The 20,622-nt window shown below is 39.4% G+C and overlaps 1 protein-coding gene and 1 long non-coding RNA gene across 4 annotated transcripts in view; one reads left to right on the forward strand and one right to left on the reverse strand.

Moving 5' to 3' along the window:
- Nucleotides 1–1,723: 1,723 nt before the first annotated feature.
- Nucleotides 1,724–20,622, forward strand: part of LOC140337925 (PRKC apoptosis WT1 regulator protein-like) — a 25,011-nt gene continuing 6,112 nt past the window's right edge. Inside the window, exons 1-6 of one of the 3 annotated variants that reach the window (XR_011922154.1) lie at nucleotides 1,724–1,851; nucleotides 8,431–8,841; nucleotides 12,649–12,720; nucleotides 13,065–13,099; nucleotides 13,568–13,652; nucleotides 14,850–14,950. Coding sequence is in view for 2 of the 3 variants with exons in the window: in XM_072421798.1 (XP_072277899.1) it covers nucleotides 8,440–8,841; nucleotides 12,649–12,720; nucleotides 13,065–13,099; nucleotides 13,568–13,652; nucleotides 14,846–14,950 (699 nt within the window). In the remaining variant the exon portion in view is untranslated. Of the gene's footprint in view, nucleotides 1,852–8,430; nucleotides 8,842–12,648; nucleotides 12,721–13,064; nucleotides 13,100–13,567; nucleotides 13,653–14,845; nucleotides 14,951–20,622 lie in introns of all 3 variants that reach the window. The other 2 variants (XM_072421798.1, XM_072421800.1) reach the window with 2 other exon arrangements.
- LOC140337926 (uncharacterized) lies at nucleotides 1,868–2,848 on the reverse strand. Its single transcript, XR_011922155.1, has 3 exons — nucleotides 2,763–2,848; nucleotides 2,112–2,720; nucleotides 1,868–2,064 (listed from the first exon to the last, which is right to left on the reverse strand). It is a non-coding gene; the product is annotated as an uncharacterized lncRNA (long non-coding RNA).

Genomic DNA, 20,622 nt, shown 5'->3' on the forward strand with positions numbered 1-20,622 from the left:
CTAAATGAGAAATTACCAAATTAATTACCAAATCATAAAATTTAAAAAGCCTGTAAAACTTTGAATTTCCAGACTCCAAGCACTCTCCTCCCTTCCTTTTATACTCACCATATAATGATGTATTTCGCCAATCACTAGTGTATCACTAAGTATCCCGGATGATGTAAAGGGGGCCGTTATGGTGGTAACATAATTGCCACATCTGCATTCTAACAATCTGAGGACAAGGGTAACTGTGATGACTCCCTCTTAGGGGGTGGTATTATGACACCCTGCACTCCAAATGTGTTGTTTAGGTAGATTGGTGCTGAGTATAACTCCACCTGGAATACTGAGAACATCTTGTGGTAAAGAAAAGGTACTACAGAAAACAGCTTCAAATTAAATGTGAGTATTGAAGCTATGATGATTCTTTTGCTTTTTTTTTGTTAACCCCCAGAGGACCAAAAATAAAAAAAAGTTTTGGTTTAGGGTAAACATTATATTAATAATTCAAACTGTGTTTTGACTGCCACTTCAGTTGATGGTCTTTCCCACATTTGATCCTTTTAGAGAAGATCTGAACTGTTGGAGCTGTGCTCAGAAAGAGCAAAGAGCATTGATTACATATCAATTTTGCCTTCCCAAGATTCTATCCCTCCAAACCTCATCATCTGTTACCTATGTCTCTGTCTGTAGCCCAAAGCCTTTCTAATCCACAGAATCACAGGGAGATCCTGACAGTGCAGATTTTCAGTTCAGCTTTTTCTCCAGCAAGGATAACAGCATAATAATGACATTGCCAAATCAAACTCCAAATTTCCTGAAATTAGCAGTCAGAGGCAGCATTGTCTTTGAAGATCTTACAATAAATTTATTTGTAGAGCTGTTAGCCTACAGAGTAAGAGTTAGAAGCACACTGTTATTTTGCAGGGAGAATGGTACATTTTTTGAATACTGCTCAGGAGCAGACATATAGAGGTGCAGTGTGTGCAGCTGCACAAGGGCCCCAGACCCCCCTTAGCCAACAGGGCCAACAGTGACAGATCCCAAATGTCAGTTCTCAGCCATGCAGCAGGACAGGAGACCTGATTTGCCCCTGCTACAGTAAAGTAACACTTACTGGTCTTGACCCTTAGCTAGGAAATGAACAACACCATAATAATAATAATCTGATGTTTCTATCACTCTGCTCCCTTTTCCTATTAGCATGCCCTTTATTCTGAAGTAGAACTGATACCAGCTTTTATGTATAAAACAATATATTTAATGATGTAATGTGCAATAATTTGGGCAAGCTATATCTGCCCAGAGTTCAGCTTTAAAGGAAGAACATCACAACTTGGCTATTGGAAGTTATGCTATAGTATTCTCAAATTGCAGAATGACATCCAGGAGGATGAAGCTGTTGTTTGCCTGACTGTGTCAAGTGGGGGAGCTCATACACTGTGCATAGCACTGCCTGTCCTGTATGCATTGCACAGAAGTCACATTTTTCAAGCATTTGGTGGCTTCTGGAACCACAATTTATTTTTATATACATATATCATTTTTTTTAAACTGAACAATCTGATCTAAATTTACACAACAAACTTAAGGCGCTTTATCCCATTTTTGTTGGAGGAAATGATTCACTGGCACTGCCTTTGGATGTGGAGTATGCCAAGTTGCAGGCACTTGGCTATATAAGGAGTCTGGGGTATGCGGGAGGGGGAGAGGGGTTGTAAGGCTCCTCCTGTTAGGATCAGAGGGTTCTGGTCCTTTGGGAAGCAGTGTCTGATCTGCAAAGCTTCGGCCAGGGGGTCTCACTCCTCCCCCAGGGAGTTCCCAGACTGCAGGCGGAAGCAGAGGAATCCTCTCTCCAGCAAGGAGGTATCAGACATGGGGTCATCTCCCCAATTACTGGACTCATCTTAACACCCCATCAATCACATTATCACTGCTTTAACCACAGAGCATCATGTTACAGCCATCCACATGTGTGTTTTTGTCACCCTTTTCTCACTCTGTGTTTTCACCGTTGTGTTCTGCATACCTGGATCTGCATACTGTCATCGCTGCACTTGTATACTGACATTATCTTACCTGTCTACTGACATCACTGTAACTGTATACTGACATCACTGCAACACCTGTCTACTGACATCACTGTAACTGTATACTGACATCACTGCAACTGTATACTGACATTATCTCACTTGTCTACAGACATCCCTATAACTGTATACTGACATCATCTCACCTGTATACTGAGATCACTATACCTGTATACTGTCATCACTGCACCTATACTGTCATCACTGTAACTGTATAATGACATCATCTCACCTGTCTACTGACATCACTATAACTGTATACTGACAACATTATAACTGTATACTGACTACACTGCACCTGCACTACACTGCATTTTTGTCGTTGGAAAGGATCTTTCACGATCCTTTCCAACGACAAAGGACTACACGATGCATACACGAGGGGGAGAGCGATGGAACGGCACCCTGCTGTGCGCTCTCCCCCTTCTCTTTCATTAGGATCGGTTGTCGTCCATCGTCCGTGGATCCGCCAGGACGGTCGTTCGGACGATGGACGACACGACTGTACACACGGCAGATTTTCGCCCGATATCTGGCCGATGCCGATTATCGGGCGATAAAAATCTGACCTGTGAACGCAGCTTTACTGTCATCACTGCACCTGTAAACTAACATCACTCCACCTGTATACTAACATCACTGCACCTTTACTGTCATCACTATAACTGTATACTGACCTCACTGCACCTATACTGTCATCACTGCAGCTGTATACTGACATTATCTTACCTGTCTACTGACATCACTGTAACTGTATACTGACATCACTGCAAGACATCACTGTAACTGTATACTGACATCACTGCAACTGTATATTGACATCATCTCACCTGTCTACAGACTTCACTGTAACTGTATACTGACATCATCTCACCTGTCTACTGTCATCACTATACCTACATACTGACATTGTCTCACTTATCTACTGAAATCACTATAACTGTATACTGTCATCACTGCACCTATACTGCCATCACTGCAACTATAGACATCATCTTACCTGTCTACTGACAACACTATAACTGTATACTGACAACATTATAGCTTTATACTAACATCACTGCACCTTTACTGTCATCACTATAACTGTATATTGACATCACTGCACCTATACTGTCATCACTGCAACTGTATACTGACATAATCTCACATGTCTACTGACATCTTCATTACTATATACTGTTATCACTAAAACTGTATACTGACCTCATCTCACCTGTCTACTGACACCACTATACCTGTATACCGTCATTACTGCACCTGTATACTGACATCACTGCACCTATACTGTCATCAGAATAACTTATCTCACCTGTATACTGACATCACTATAACTGTATACTGGCATAATCTCACCTGTCTATTGACATCATTATAACTGTATACTGACATCATCTCATCTGTCTACTGACATCATTATAATTGTTTACTGACATCACTGCACCTATACTGTCATCACAATAACTTATCTCACCTGTATACTGACATCACTATAACTGTATACTGACATCACTGCACCTGTATACTGACACCCTTCATTTTTTCTGTCACCACTACACCTTATATTGACATCAATGCACCTGTTTACTGACTGTACTTTATTTTTTACTGACATCACTGCACCTGTGTACTTACATCTCTAAACCTGTATACTGAATCTATGTTTATACTGACATTAATTACATCATTGTACCTGTATGCTGACAATATAACTACATACTGACTGTACTTTATAGATACTATACCTATAGATTGACATTCCTGTATCTCTATTTTAATATTGCTGTAACTGCATACTGACATCAGGGTATCTGTATACTGACATTCCTGTACTTGACTTTATTATACTTGCATACTCACATCAGTAAAATTGTATATTGACTGTACTTTATTTACTGACAATTTTGTACCTGTGTATTAATATTGCTGCATCTGTATACTGACATCATTGTACATGTATGCTGACATCATTATAACTGCATACTAACTGTACTTTATTTTATGTTGATATCACTATACCTGAAGGTTGACATTCCTGTATCTCTTTACTGACATCACTGCACCTGTATACTGACATCAGTGTGTCTGTATACTGATATCACCCCACTTCTGTCTTGACATTCGGGTACATATGTAATGACATCACTGTACCTGTATATTGACATTCCTGAACCTGTATACTGACATCACTATAACTGTGTATTGACTGTACTTTATTTTTATAATGACATCCTTGTACCTTTATACTGTCATTACTGCACCTGTATACTGACATCACTGCATCTATACTGTCATCACAATAACTTATTTCACCTGTATACTGACATCACTATAACTGTATACTGATATAATCTCACCTGTCTATTGACATCATTATAACTGGATACTGACATCATCTCATCTGTCTACTGACATCATTATAATTGTTTACTGACATCACCGCATCCTTTACTGACATCACTGTAACTGTATATCAGTGTAGGTATATACTACACTCAGTGTATTGTTTACTGACATGGCACCAGCTGTATATCACTGTGTCTATATACTGACATACCTGTACCTGTGCACTGTTATACATATACCTGTATACATAACTGTATACTGACATCACTGTATCTGTAAACTGACATTACTTCACCTGTATAATGACATCGCTGCCTATATACTGTCATCACTGTACCTGTAAACATAACTGAACTGTATACTGACACCATTGGGCTACAATACTGTACCTGTATAAATAACTACACCTGTATATTAACATTACTGCACTTTTTCTGTATGCTGGCTTAACAGAATCTGCATACCTAACCACACCTGTATATTAGTATCACATTTCCTGATACTGACATCACTACAACTGTGTACTGACTCACTGTGACTATATTTTATTCACTGTATAAATATATATATATATATTTACAAACTTTTATGTTTATTGACATCATTGCACATATATGCATAAGTGTATCTGTATACTGACATCACTGAACTTGTATAGGGACAGTACTGTACATATACTGCATATACTGTATACATAACCTTACCTGTATAATGACATCACTGCACATGTATACATAATGGTACCTGTATATTGGCATCACTGCACATGTATACATAATGGTACCTGTATATTGGCATCAGTGCACATGTATACATAATGGTACCTGTATATTGGCATCACTGCACATGTATACATTACTGTACTTGTATAATGACATCAGTGCACATTTATACATAAAAAAACGTGTAAACTGACATCACTGCACATGTATACATAACTGTACCTGTATATTGACATCACTGCACATGTATACATACCTGTACTTGTTTACCCACATCACATAAATGTATACAATTGAAAATATGTATATCATGTTTAAACATGTAAACAGGTGCAGTGATGTCAGCATTGCCAGACTGTATGCTGTTATTACAGCGCTGTGTAATATGTTGGCGCTATAAAAATACTGTTTATTATTAATATTAACAATATTAATAATAATAATAATAATAATAATAATAATCACTAAACCAATATACTGACATTATAGCACTTGTATTCATAACTGCTCCTGTATACTTTCATCAATGTACTTGTAATCTGACATTCCTATTTCCCATATATTGACATCACTGTACCTGTATACATAAAAGTTTTTGTATACTGATTTTGCTTTACATGTTGAAATTTACTATATACATAGCATAGTATATCCCTGATATAACTTTAACTGTATTTCCATACCTAAATAATGACTATATCTACATACTGATATATTCCTACCTACATGCTGATAAAATTATAACAAAGTGGTGACATCACAATTCCTACATGTTGACATATTCCAAATTTGCACCTTCAAGAACAAAAGCATTTTTTATGTACTGTTATTTACACTGCTGTAAGGTAACATTGATGAATCGCTATTTTAGGGTTTAAAATTATTTTTACACTAATTAGTTAAACATTAATACCACCTGCCTAATATTGTGTAGGGCCACCTTAAAAATGGAAAAATGGATTCTACACAACAATTGAAAGTGTCATGTGGTATCTGCAGTAACATGTTGGCAGATCCTTTGGGTCCCACCCCCTCTGATGGTCCATTGTTCATTTTACTGCCATCTTTTCCCTAAGTTGGCAATTCAAATGTACATTGTCATCCACATGATCTACAGAAAATGTATTTTATAAGGCAAAGCCATCTTCTTCCATTGCACCATGGTCCAGTTGGGTGTAATGTTTTGTGTGCTCACATACTCCTATGTTTCCATTTTAGACACTTGTGGTGGTGGAAAAGGGTCAGTATGGGTGTTCTACAGCTATAAAGCCCCATATGCAGCAAGCTGTACACCATGTGTTCTGACATCTTCCTCACATGGGCAGCATTTTGTTTTCCACAAGTCTGTATTGCAGTAACTTTTCTGAGTTCAGATTACCTAGCCTCTCTCTATGCACATCAGTGAGCCTTGGACACCCATGGAATTGTCACTGGTTCTCTGGGCCTACTGCTTTGGACAGGCAAGAAACCAGAAACACTCCAAGATCTGCAGTTATGGGGATTCTTTGGCCCAATTATCTACCCATTACAATTTTGCCCTTCTCACAGTCACTCAATTTATTGCACCTTGCCCGTTTATCTTGCTTTTAACACATCGCCTTCAGGAATTGTTTACTTGCTGTCTTATGTATCTCACACATTGAGAAGTGACAATGTAATGAGGTTTTCAATGTTAGTCACTTTACTTGTCAGCAGTTTTAATGTTTTGGCTGATCTGTGTATATACTAGGATAAACTTCATATACTGGCAGGGACTAGCTTCTCACTGCAGAGATGTATTTCATGCTCCAATTCAAATTTTAGGGCCCTCTGCCTAAATTTTTTTGCAGAAACTCAAATACAAAGCGAAATTGCAGGGTTTTCACACTCAGGGGATTAGCGTCACTACAGAATAACAGAAAAACCTCTGGAAAATGTATCTTCCAGGCTCTCTCTCTATTGGTTTCACAGATCTCAACCTTGGGAGACCTCCAGCATGTAGGCTACACATCTTATCCACCTGAGCCACCTGGCTTCAGGCTTCAACTCCCCCTGAGTCAAAGGCATGTGCTTTCCTATAAATGGCCAGGTGCCCCCGAGCCATCCTCATTTTCTGATCTGGAAAAAGAGAGGAGTGCCTGGTGCACCCATTCTTCCCAGGACACTCAGGGCCTGGATCCCAAATAAAGGGCTGCAATTCTGCAGCAACAAAAATAATAATGGCCCTATCCAGGCCATGTAATCGCTTTTCCAGGCAAGGGGGAGGTACATGGTGCCAAATACCCTCTACATTTGGCATCACATATTTGATTCTACCACAATACTTAATGGCATGTTGTGTCCTTTTTGGCCTTTAATATTTATTTTAAATAAGGTCCTCCTTAGTTAAAGATATTCTTCTTTGCCATATTGGCATTATCTTCTGTTACTTATTTCTCATTTTTTCTGTGGTTACTTATAATCTTTATAGGGGTTTTATAAGAACCTGGTAGAAGAAAAAATATTTTTTTAATTCATACAAGGTTGGGCCTTTTATTTATTTTTTTCTTACTCTATTTAATTTTGATGAACTCTCATTATTTAATATTTTTGTTTATCCATGACACTTAAACAGTAGTGTGGCTACAGACTTGTAGGCCGAAATGCAGAACTTGGCCACACCTGCCACAGCTGTGCACCATGTCTACTTGCAACACAGCTCAGACCACATATTGACAAACCTCCCTTATTGTCAGATCTGCCCCCTTAGTTGCAAAACCCCCTCAGTGATGGACCCAACTCAGTTGCGAACCTCACTCAGTGACAGACCCCTTTAATGACAGCCCTCTTCACTGTAGACCCACTGCAATGCACAACCCCCTTCAGTGCAGACCACAAACCTCAGTGCAGATCCTCCGTTAATGATCCTACCTCCTTCCCTTGTTGACAGTAAGATGTGCAATGGTAGCTGTATGGGAAGATAAGGAAAGACAGGTGTGGTTGTGATGGCAGAATGGATATAGATTAGTAGTTGGCCTGCCCCTGTATGCAGATTCACAGTGAGGAGCAGTGTTACCAGGTCCGGAGGAAACTAAGAACCTTATCCCACCCTGGCTATCCTGGCTAGCACCCCCTTCTTTTGTGGGTTTGCTTACAGGACCCAATCCTACCCACCTTACCATCCTTTCTATCCTACCATCCCACAGCAATGGAGGGCCCTATGGGCCCCTGTGAGCAGAGGCCAAGTCACCATTGTGACCATTGCAACCCCTGGGCTCTTACCAGTGCACCTATACCTATAATTCTAACATTTATTGGTTTTCTTGCAGAATCCAAAGATGTCAAGAGATGTTAAACATAGCAGTGCAGAGCAAGTTCCATTTATGGAAGAATGGAAGGCACGAAGAGAGAGAATGAGGTTACGCTCCTCTTCTTCCAGTCTTGTTGGGAGCAGATCCGTAGACATCCAGGTCCAGCAAGAAGTGGAACTTCAATCCCAGACTCGATCTTCACATTCTGGTAAAGATCATGAGAAAGATCTGGGAGCAATAAATGCAACCACGTCATCTATCAAAATCCAGTCTCTGGTGACTGCAGAAGTTGAAGCTCATGAACCAGTCACTTCAAAAACCAAGGAGAAGAAAGGGAGCCCTCAGAAGAAGCATCGGACTCAAATCGAGAAAAGGAAGTTACGGGAGAAGAGGAGGCCTACTGGAGTAGTAAATATGTTTCCATCGCAGGCAAGTGAAAGCCAGTGCTTACAGCAAAGTCAAGAAAAACTTTTTCAATAGGGTCAAAAGCAGCAATACAAATTTGACAGACAATCTAACCCTTTCCCACTTTGTCCAAAACTAAACAAATCTGTCACCAGAGTTAAGCTTTGAAGTGTACCTTAACCCTAAAACATATATATTGGAATTGGATTTATTGATTTATTTAGTAAGAAACCATCTTGCACATGTTGTTTCCACTTATTTAGTAACAAATACTTTGTGTTTCTTACAGTCCCCCTTTTTGTTGCAATCTCAAAATGCCAACCATAAAAGCAGATCCATGTTGGCATGATCAGATTTCATTACTGACTGAAGCTACAGGATGCTTTGCCAACACATTGTGTTCCCATAGGCAACTTGTAAGCTTTGTTGTTACACCCCTGGACAACTTTGCCCACTGTCCTAAAAGTATTTTTGCAACCATCTTTAAGTAATTTAGACGCATCCCCCCATACTCAGAAAGAAGAAAAGAAAGGGAGGCAGTGCAGTCATGTGACTTCAAGTTGCATCTAATACTTTTGCAATTCAGATCATTATGTGGTTTGGTCACTTTGGAGGTTTCTAGATTTACCCTAATTATTAGAAAAGCTCCATATCATTTACACAGAGACATACACCATTCACAGCAACCCCTGCCATGATCAGAAAGGAACGCAACTCATGAGATAGCTTCTACAAAGAGGAAGAGTTCCTTACTTTCTTGTTAGGGAACTATGCAGATTTAACAATTTTCAAATATTGTTTAAACGCAAGATAAGGAAAATATAAAAGGAATATTTACAGAAAGGGTATTAAAAAATTATTATATACAACAATTGAATAAAAATGTAAAAAATACTCTACCTGGTGTTCGCTACAAAGTTAGAGCTTGGATTACTTAAAAAATGTATCCAATGTTGTCATAAGGTCAGTGACTCCATTCCTTAGTAGTTTCTGATAATAAAAGTAAAGCTCCTACCTGTTCGTGTAGTGTGCTTTTATCCTCTAGAGAGGGTTGTTCAGTGTCTCCCACCCAGTCTCAATACATCCATGTTCTGAGGGGGTGTTTGTAGGTGGGTTGAGTGTTTTATATTGTCCATCAAACACATCCTTAATTCTAATTATTGTATGTATTCTAAATTTTAAAGGATAGCATATAATTTCTCATAATGGGATCATTTCATAAATTACAGCAAACACAGCAGGTTTATAAGATGTATTTTTTCAATGAGATCTAATGTGTTTTTCTAGTCCTCTGGACCATTTCATTTTGTCTAGCTGGTCCCTTATTTATTGTAACCACATTTAGGAATGTAACTCATTTACAGTAGAAGGTATGGAATATGGGAATATGAAAACTGATTGCCTATAGGAAGTTAACTATAAATCATTATCCCCGCCTCCAATTTGTATTACAAACACATTCCCATGTGTATTTAAAAAAAACTACATACCAAAGCATTTATAATGGGACTGTATACAACAGGGTCTCATCAGAATTTACTTGACCCTGGAATTAATTATATTAAATGTATGATGTCCCTATATCCCTTTTAAGATGAACTCTTTACTGTCTACTGTGGCTGCTAAGAATACAGAAATTAATTTAATCTGACCATCATGGGAAGTGGGAGAAAATTAGGGTGGCATTGTGCTCATTGCCAGCTCCTCATTCTCCAACATGGTTTGGATTTAGTTAGAAAGCACACCTGTAGTTCAATAAAGTTTTCTGGCTGATTTCATTTGGCCTTAATTTAGCATGGTCACCATAAAATACGAACTCATATTGTTGTCTCCTAAGAATTTTGTGTGTAGCCCCCTATCCCATAAGCCTATTCAGTCTTAGATACCAGTGATATTTTGTAGTTGTAAATTAAATAATTAATTAGTTGTAATTAATTTAGTTAAAAAAATAGTTGTGTCATGTTGTCAAAGTAGCGTTCTGTTACAATTTCTAGCCATACCTTGCATGCTAAAGTGTTTTGCTCGTTGTTTACAAGGATGTTTATCCCAACATTGTCCTGGATCAAGGAATCAGAAAAGTTTAACTGTTTTAGTGTTTAGATATATGGGAAGCTATATAGGTAATAATTATCAATCAATATTATCAGATATTAACAATCTTGGTCAATAGAAAGGCTTTTGTAGTAAATTTTCTGTTGTAGAACCCAAATGGACATTGCGTTGTAAATTTCACCAACATCACAGGATTAGTATAGGAGCCATGGAAAAGACTATTGAATGCCATTTCCCATTTGCTTTTCAACTTAGTATTCACCATTATTTTGAGTGTGGTAACATATACTTTTTCAGTGAATTTTCTTGCTGTGTGGAAGAAGCTGTCATTGGGATGTATATCAACAAGTAACCAAGTATTAGGCAGTGGTTTAGTGATACAGGAATATGGCATTTGGTAATGCAGCAGTGTCCTGGTTTGGCATTTACTAAACACACAGAAATGTTATCAGTAAGGAACAGACCAGCCCAAGAATGGTGAATTGTCAGTAAGAGTAACTGAGAGGAAGATGAGTAAGCATCATTGATTGCAGGTGGCCAATGACTCTTTAAATGTCACTCAACACCAACCAGTTGAGTTGGTGTACTGTAACCATTGAAGCCCCAACAGTATATAAATAATTTAATAAAATATTAGGAAAACATTCCTTCATGGAGATCTCCAACCATTGTGATAAAACATTATGATGCTAACTAGATGGCTTTTGTGCGTAATTCTGTAATGTCTAGGTGTGGTAACTTGAAGGGGTCAAACTTTTCTGACATTCATTTGCCAAGTTGTGCTCAGTGACATTGGTGACTGAAGAGAAACACTTCTGTTAGTAACCCGCTGTCCTTGAATAAATATAAGGATTGACAATGTATTTGTACCCAGCACAGTAAAAGCAAAGATTCCAAATTTATTGACATTTTTGTGTTCTTCTTACATGGTGTATGTGTATACATGCCAGGCTGGTGGTATGAGTGGGAGCTTAATATGTGGAGTAATTTAGAAAATTGTGAGTTTTGTTCATTAAAAAAGGAAGAAGAAGAAAAAAGTTTTGTAAGCCCAGGTCAGCTCGGAAAAAAAAAGTTGCGAAGATAAAGCTAAAGTGTTAAACAATTTGCATTCTCTCCCAAATAAAGGGCCTATTGGTAGTTGCAGGATTCAGTCAAAGGTGGAAAGGACAACACAAGACAAGAAAACACTATAAGTGGCCTGAGTAGATCTGGGGAAAATTATTTGGCTGTAGTTTAAACTTTGTTGGACAAGGGCTTAGGAATCTTCCAAGCCCAGGTCTTTGGGTATAAGTTGCAAAATATATTGTTTAGGAGGTAAAGCTGATTCATATTTGGCTATAAGATATGTGCAAATTTTTGGGAGGGAGTTTTTTTATTACAAGCACCGGGAGGTGTGGATTCTGGGTCTATAAAGAGTAATATTGCCGTAGGTGTAAAAAAAAAACCAAATCATTTTTGTTAGTTGAGGAAAATTACAACTGACCGTTGATTAAACTTCATTCATCATTATTTTAACAGCTTCAACAACAGCTTCTACACATCTCTTTTATAACACTTCAACATAGATGACATTTCTGTTTTTGAAAATAAGAACACTTCCAGTAAAAGGAATTAGGAGTCCATTATTGGTCAGAGAGAAGAAATTTTGTGCATGTACTACAGCTTACATTCTAAACCCCAATATACTGTATATGACTGTATGTAATCACAGCATACTGCTATAAATAGAGTTTATTTTGAGCACTGCATATGGTATAAATAACTCTCATTAAACTTTAGGATCCTGATGAAAATGAAGATGTTAAAGAAAATGAGGACCATAAAGAACAAGAAGTGGTTATTCAGAGTCAGGTGAGAAAGTATCCAGATCAGCCCAGCCAGTAGCTAATCTGCCATATGTGATGATTTGAAAAGCATAAAATGACCAACACACAACATCACACTACATAGGCATTGAATCTATTATTTTGACACAGGCGGAATTGCCTAATCTGTTCCACTACAGTACCGAGATCTAGAGAGGGCCTAAATTAACTCACCTCTACAAAGCAAGAACTAAGGGTCCTGTACAAGGCATGTTGAATTACTGGGCACTGCTATAGCCACATCATTTTTGATGCTGATTTGGTAAACACCTGAACAGTATAGATCATATTTGTATTAGCATTTCTGAATTTTATTGTCCTATTTTTCAGGATTTGAGGATATCTGAAGGAAATTGCTCAAACAGGTATGTTCTGCTTAGTCCGGAGATATATTTAATAATCATGATAAAAAGCAGTGTTTATTGGGTTTCCTCTGTGATAAAAATGTAATTGGTTCATATGGAGAATTGCTCATTTTAGGCTGGCTGAAACTGTACTCAGCTATCAGACTGTACTTTGAGGTTAAAGCGCTCCGTACACGGACGTACACTTCTCAGCAGCTTCTGAATTCCTCCTTTTCCCCTCAATAATTATTATTAAAAAATGTTTCTGTTTTATTACAATATTTTTTATTACAATTTTATCATTTACTATTTTGCTCAGTGGCATCATCACTTTGTTTTTTTGTGCAATCCAGGAAGATTATTCCTATTGGGAAGGCCTCTGTACCTAGATTACTGAAAATATCCCAGCACACTGCCTCTTGTAGACCACTGTATTTCTTATCTGTTTCTAGAACATGCATATATATATAATCTTCTGTATTATTTCAGGACAGATGCTCATTCGCTTGGTCCTGCTCCGGATAGAGATAACAGCCTAAAAGAAAGACAGTCATGGATGGAAGAATTGCAGAAGGTATGAGCTAAAGACTTTGATACCTTACTGTAAATGTACCATCACACAAGGTATACTTACCAACCCAATTATAGTCCTACTGACCTAGACTAAAGCTGCGTACACACGTGCAATTTTTGTCGTTGGAAAGGATCTTTCACGATCCTTTCCAACGACAAAGGACTACACGATGCATGAACGGTGCTGTACATACAGCACCGTTCTTCTCTATGGAGAGGGGAGGGGGGAGCGATGGAGCGGCACCCTGCTGCGCGCTCTTCCCCTTCCCTTGCATTAGGATCGCTCGTCGTTCATCGTTCGTGGATCCGCCAGGACTGATCCACGGACGATGAACTACGCCGACTGTACACACGCCAGATTCTCGCCCGATATCTGGCCGATGCCGATTATCGGGCGAGAAAAATCTGACGTGTGTACGCAGCTTTACCCTTCTTCAGCCTATCCTCTTTCAGATGCTTACAAACCGGAATAAATAGGACAGCAGACTTTATCACTAGTTACTAGCTAGATAAGCCGTTCTCAAACCTTTTACCCCAGAGGAACTCCTAAAAAAAACCTTGGGAAACCCCTGCCAAAACCTATACATTATGTTTTAATGGTAAAAATGCCCCTTACATTAGTGGTCAGTTGGAGTGGTCAGTTAAAGACAGCATGGTGGCATACTGTTGGCGCTGTGTTTACTCAAGAACTATACAGCCACTGGTATAGGGAAGGTCAGTTGTCCATTACTCAAAGAACTCCTGGCAAAGAATGCCAGATCATTTCAGGGGTAACCTAAAGGTTCCAATGAACCCTAAATAGAAATAGCTGAGCTAGATTATGTGTGGCAATCTCTCCTCATAGGCTGCATATTATGAATAGGAAGAAAGGCAGACACCAAGATCATATAACATGACTTTTAGAAGCTGGTATTATTTTTAAAAAAATGTATGTGCTCAAGGAACCCTGTAAAACTATATAATTGCATTGGTATTTTGAATTCTGCTTTCAACAGTTAAATAGCACATACATTTCAACATAATATTTTTCACTTACAAGTCAACTTTTTTTAAAGTCCAAAATGTATTATTTAATGTGAGTGTTAACAGGCATGTATTTGTAGCTCTGGATTATACCAATTATGTCAACTTAAATTTGTGTTATGGAAATTGCAGAGCTGACTGGTGCTGTGAGCTGTGTTTGTGTTTTATTAGGCAGTTAGAGGAAAAAGACAAGATAATCTTATATTGACGTCTCAGCTAAATGAAAAGGAAGGATTGCTGCTCCAACTGCAAATAGAAATGAAGACCTTGACTCAGGTGAGGGTTGGAAATACGTTTGCACTTAGGCTGCATACACACGTCCAATGGTTCTCGTCTGATATTCGACTCATGGCCGATATCAGATGAGAATCTGGCATGTGTACAGCGCCTGTCGGCCATCGTCCGAATGACCGTCCTGGCGGATCCACGGACGATGGACGATGAACAATCCTAATAAAAGTGAAGGGGGAGAGCGCCCAGCAGAGTGCCGTTGTGTTGTTCTCCCCCTCCCCTCTCCATGGGGCAGAATGGTGCTGTATGTACAGAGCTGGTTCATGCATCGTGCAGTCCTTAGTTGTTGGAAAGGATCGTGAAAGATCCTTTCCAAAACAATTATTACACATGGGTATGTAGCTTTAGGGCAGAGCTTTAGACCAATCTGTGATTTGGCTATGCTTTCTCCTCCTGCCGCTTGAAGTCAATGACATGTCCAGTACTTTCAGCACTGCTGCTTGGCAAGTAGTCCATCTCTCGAACATGGAGATGGAAAGACCATTGGTTGTGTTTGTGTTGTGGTGTATTGCTTCATAAACAAATATTATGCTCATGTAGTTTGCAGTAGTTCAACTCTGATTGAATGAAGAGCTTATCTATAAATGTTTAGGATAGAATGGTGCAGTACAGAAATACAAATGAATAAAAGTAAAATGCTATGAAGGTAGGCTGTACAGTATGGTTTTCTAGTAGGTGTTTTCTAAAGCAGCACTTCCACAAAAAAAGAGGGAGGAAAAAATATTCTCAAACCTATGTCCTGGGATATCCAGGTGCCACAAATGCAACTATTTTTCACTCAATCCCATTGCAAGGGCATATTCTAATACCCACCTATCTCAGGATGCAGAGGTCAGGTATAATGACATTAGCTTTTAAATCACTTTTCTAGGTGATTTGACTTTGAAGATGGTGGGGCTTTTGACTGATTAAACCTTCCATTTTCATGGCTTCGGTTTTGAGCTGAATGTAACTTTTGGAATAAAAAGACAATCAAGTCCAATTCCAGCCTACCAATACCCTGCCTCAAATATGTCCATGTGAGAGCAAAATCCAGACCTTACTGCCTCAGATGCTTCAAATCTTCAAATGCTTAAAAAAGTAATGCAATTATCTACCCATTTCCAAGTTTAAAATTATTCCATGTTTAATAAATACATTACCTGTAAGGTCCTCAATGTAATTAAAGGGTTTCTCTTAGGCTTGTAATGAATGGCCTGTGTTGATATGGTAATGTCAGGTATCAAAACCAACACATTGCTGTATTCAGAGCTGCCCCAACAGGGCTTGGAATACCCCAAATAACTAATGCCATATTTTATATAATGCTAAATATTCAACTTTTACCCTATTAAATGATAAGCAGATAATTAATATAATTATTGGGAACCATAGTGACCTCTGTTAGCCTAACACGTAAAGGTTTATCTAAATTATGTGGAAGGGTGTATTTCTGGGCCTGCTTCCAACTTGAAGGATATCCTGTTAGAGACGATCAGCATCCAGGCCCCTTGCCAGGCCCGGCTGTCTCTGGGGTCCTGGCCATATATAGAAGAGAATTGCTAGGGTGCTAATTTTAGCATAAATGCCACAGTTTACCTTTTAAATCAAGGTCATTGTGATGGAAACATTAAAGACAAAAAGTAGTGAATTAAGACCCAGGACTTATCTGAGCCCTTGACTAAACAAATACTGCACTGATATATACAAAACTTTAATAAAAGAAAAGAAAGAGCAGTTAGCAGAACTTGTTGGGCTCAGAACCTGGAGATGGGGGCTATGAAGTATTTCCTGTGAGTGCATTGTCTGTGGCTATCTCATCACCAAAGTAAATAAAATGACTTTAATGCATGGTCAAAAATATTGTTTAAACCAAATATTAAAAATATTTATTTATCAAATAATGAGATTTCGGAAACTTTGAAAGAACGACTATCTTTGGACTAGAATTCAGTTTACTTAAGGCTAAGGCTAATATTTTGGGACCGTAGCAGAAAGGGTTTATATTTGGGTTGGGGACATTGAGGGGCCAATGTGTGTGTGAATTTCACTATCTGTGCCTGGGGAACTTCACTAAAAATTATGGCAATCTCTAATGTAAAATTAACATATTGAATGGTCATTATCTATTAAATAATCAAGCTTTGCTATCTGTGGCATGCAGAAGTGGAACTCTAGGCAACATAATTGAAAAACATATTTGTTCACTGTTTTATCTAAAATTTAGTCCCCAATTATGTTCAGCCATTCTTTACTGGTTTACTAACTTCTGCCACATTTCACAATCAAGAAGATTGTTTTATTAGTTGTTAGTTCTGCTTTACAGTTTTCCAAATCACTCCTTACTAGGACTAACGCTGCTGTTTCATTGCTTGAGAAGCCAGAGAGATAACAGATAAAGCTAAATTGCCGAACTAGGAAAAAAATACAATCACCAGCCACTTTATTGGTACAATGTGCTAAGACTGGGTGGGATATATTTTGACTTCAAAACTCATGGGCTAGATTTGACAAGGTGCTAAAAACATTTCTCAAGGATTTTTTTTGACATAGCATTGATGTTTGAATAGCATCCTGCAGTTGCTGTTAGGGATGAGCGAGAAGGTCTCTGACAGTCTCGCAAAAACTTCCTCGAACTTCCGGTGAGTTCGCAAAATTTTGGCGAATTCTAATAAACTCAACGGGCTGATTTTAAACGCTAATAGCGAAGCCCCTATACATGCTAGAACCACCAAATTTGCTAGGTAAATGTAGAAGAAAAGTGGCAACAAGGAAAAAATACAAAAGTTCCAAAAGACCTTGTGCTTTTCCAGAAAATGGCAGGCAAAATGACAGCAGGCAAACACAATTTTTGTGTGATGGACAGTGCCCAGAATGCAGCATAAACATTAGGACATAATGTAACAACAGTCTCTGCTGTCAAAACAGCAGGAAAACGCTCTGCTATTTAATGTACGCCCCCCTATTGAATTTACATAGCTGCATAATATCCTAACGCTATATAAATACTGTTTATTATTAATAATAATAATAATAATAATAATAATTGCTAGCTGGCATCATGACCTGGATGACATGTGTTAGGAATGCCACCCATAAAGTTGTGGTTTTCCAGAAAATGGCCAGCAAAGTGACAGCAGGTAAATAGGATTTTTGTGTGATGGACAGCATCCAGAAGGCAGCAGAAACATTAGGACACTGTGAAAGGGTGAACTCAACCCACTAGCAACAGTCTCTGCTGTCAAAACAGGACAGGATGCATTGCTATTTCATGTACGCACCCCTATTTAATTTACATACCATAACCATAATATGTTAATGCTATATAAATCCTATTACTAATATTAATAACTGCTAGCTGGCATCATGACCTGGATGATGTGTTAGGAATGCCAACCATAAAGTTGTGGAGAAGTAGCGCGGTGACATTAGGCAAAAGGATGGAGGACCAGAGACGGAGCGTGGGTCGGCAAGAGCAGTAGCAGTGTGTGGCCTCTAGTCAGTTATCGCCAGGGAGACCGCATTGGTAAGAGTCATGGAGAGTTGGAAGTAGTGCATCGTCAATGCCCCTCAGAATTGTGTAATACAATTTTTGCGAATGGAGTACTGACAGGCGGCAGCAACAGTGGCAAGAGGAGGCGGTGGGCCCTGGGAAGGAGCCTGGACCACCTTAGTAACTGACATCTAGAACTGGGGGTAGTGCATCATCAATGCCACCCCGAAGTGCGTAATACAATTTAGGTGAATGAAGTACTGACAGGCTGCAGCAACAGCAGCAGAAGGAGGCGGTGGGCCCTGAGAAGGAGCATGGACCGCATTGGTAACTGACATCTAGAGCTGGGTGTAGTGCATTGTCAATGCCACCCAGAAGAGTGTAATACAATTTTTGTGAATAAAGTACTGACAGGCGGCAGCAGGAGGAGGAGGCAGTGGGCCCTGAGAAGGAGCTTGGACCACATTGATAACTGACATCTAGAGCTGGGTGTAGTGCATTGCCAATGCCACCCCGAAGTTTGTAATACAATTTAGGTAAATGGAGTACTGACAGGCGGCAGCAGCAGCAGCAGCAGGAGAAGGAGGCCGTGGGCCCTGAGAAGGATCGTGGACCGCATTGGTAACTGACATCTAGAGCTGGGGGTAGTGCATCGTGAATGCCACCCGAAGTGTGTAATACAATTTAGGTGAATGAAGTACTATTAGTACAGGCTGCAGCAACAGTAGCAGGAGGAGGAGGCGGTGGGCCCTGAGACAGACCGTGGACCGCATTGGTAACTGACATCCAGAGCTGGGTGTAGTGCATTGTCAATGCCACCCAGAAGAGTGTAATACAATTTTTGTGAACAAGAGTACTGACAGGCGGCAGCAGGAAGAGGAGGCGGTGGGCCTTGAGACGGAGTGTGGACAACATTCATATCTGGCATCTAGAGCTGGGTGAAGTGCATCGTGAATGACACCCAGAAGTGTGTGATAAAATTTTTGTGAATGGAGTACTGGAGAGGTGGCAACAGCAGCACGAGGAGGCGGTGGGCCCTGAGACGGAGCGTGAATGGCATTCCTAACTGGCATCTAGAGCTGGGTGTAGTGCATAGTCAATGCCACCCCGAAGTGTGTAATGCAAATAAATTTGTGATTAAGGGCCAGACCAACATGTTTTGTGCGCCAGCACTGTTGCTGTGGTCTGTGGTGCTGGAAGCGTTAGGAAGGTAGACGATATTGCTAGTTTGCATCATGAAGTGGATGACATGAATGCCAACCCTCAATCTTACAACGCAGGGATGTTGTACCCAAATGTGATCCAGGCTGTCCTCTGTGGCACAGGATGCAGATTGCTACGCACCCGTCATTGTGAAAAAGGACCACACTGGAGAGGAGTGTGCCACCAATCTGCTGCTATTTCTCTTTGCCTGCCTCTGCGTATGCTGGGTGCCCTGTGTCTGCTCCAGCTCCACCTCCCCAATGGTCACATCGTCGCTGATTGTTCCCCTGCTTGTGCACACTCCTCTGTCTCTTCTTTGGGACTCACATGAGGCAGATTGGCAGCCCCTTACATCCCCAGTCCTTTGCTGCTGCTGCTGCTGCCTTCCTCTACATATGTTTTGGAACTGCTCCTAGCCCTTACACACATTGGTGGTTCCCAGGTGACATCTTGGTCATCATCATCCTCATTTTAATCTAAGCCAACCTCTGCAAATGCAGCCACTGATCCAGAACCCTTGCCCAGCAAGTGCTGACCACACTGTCCAAGGGTCTCAAAGTCTGCCTCCTGCTCTGAAATTCGCATGTCAGGCTTTTTTGATAGATAGCAAGTGGGATCAGAATGAAATATCTGTATTTTTTTGAGAGAAATACAGATTTTTTTTCTGGCTTTTATGACAGATAGTAAGTGGGATCAGAATAAAAAATATCTGTATTTTTTTGAGAGAAATACAGAAATCTTTCGGGTTTCTTTGATAGATAGCAAGTGGGATCATAATGAAATATCTGTATTTTTTTGAGAGTAATACAGAAATTTTTCTGGCTTTTTTGATAGATAGCACGTGAGATCAGAATAAAATATCTTTATTTTTTTATAGAATTACAGAATTTTTCTGGCTTTTTTGATAGATAGCAAATGGGATCAGAATGAAACATCTGTATTCATTTTTAAAGAAAACCAGAAAATTTTCTGGCTTTTTTTA

The sequence above is a fragment of the Pyxicephalus adspersus genome, chromosome 9 (assembly GCF_032062135.1).
Source record: "Pyxicephalus adspersus chromosome 9, UCB_Pads_2.0, whole genome shotgun sequence".
Lineage (NCBI taxonomy): Eukaryota > Metazoa > Chordata > Amphibia > Anura > Pyxicephalidae > Pyxicephalus > Pyxicephalus adspersus.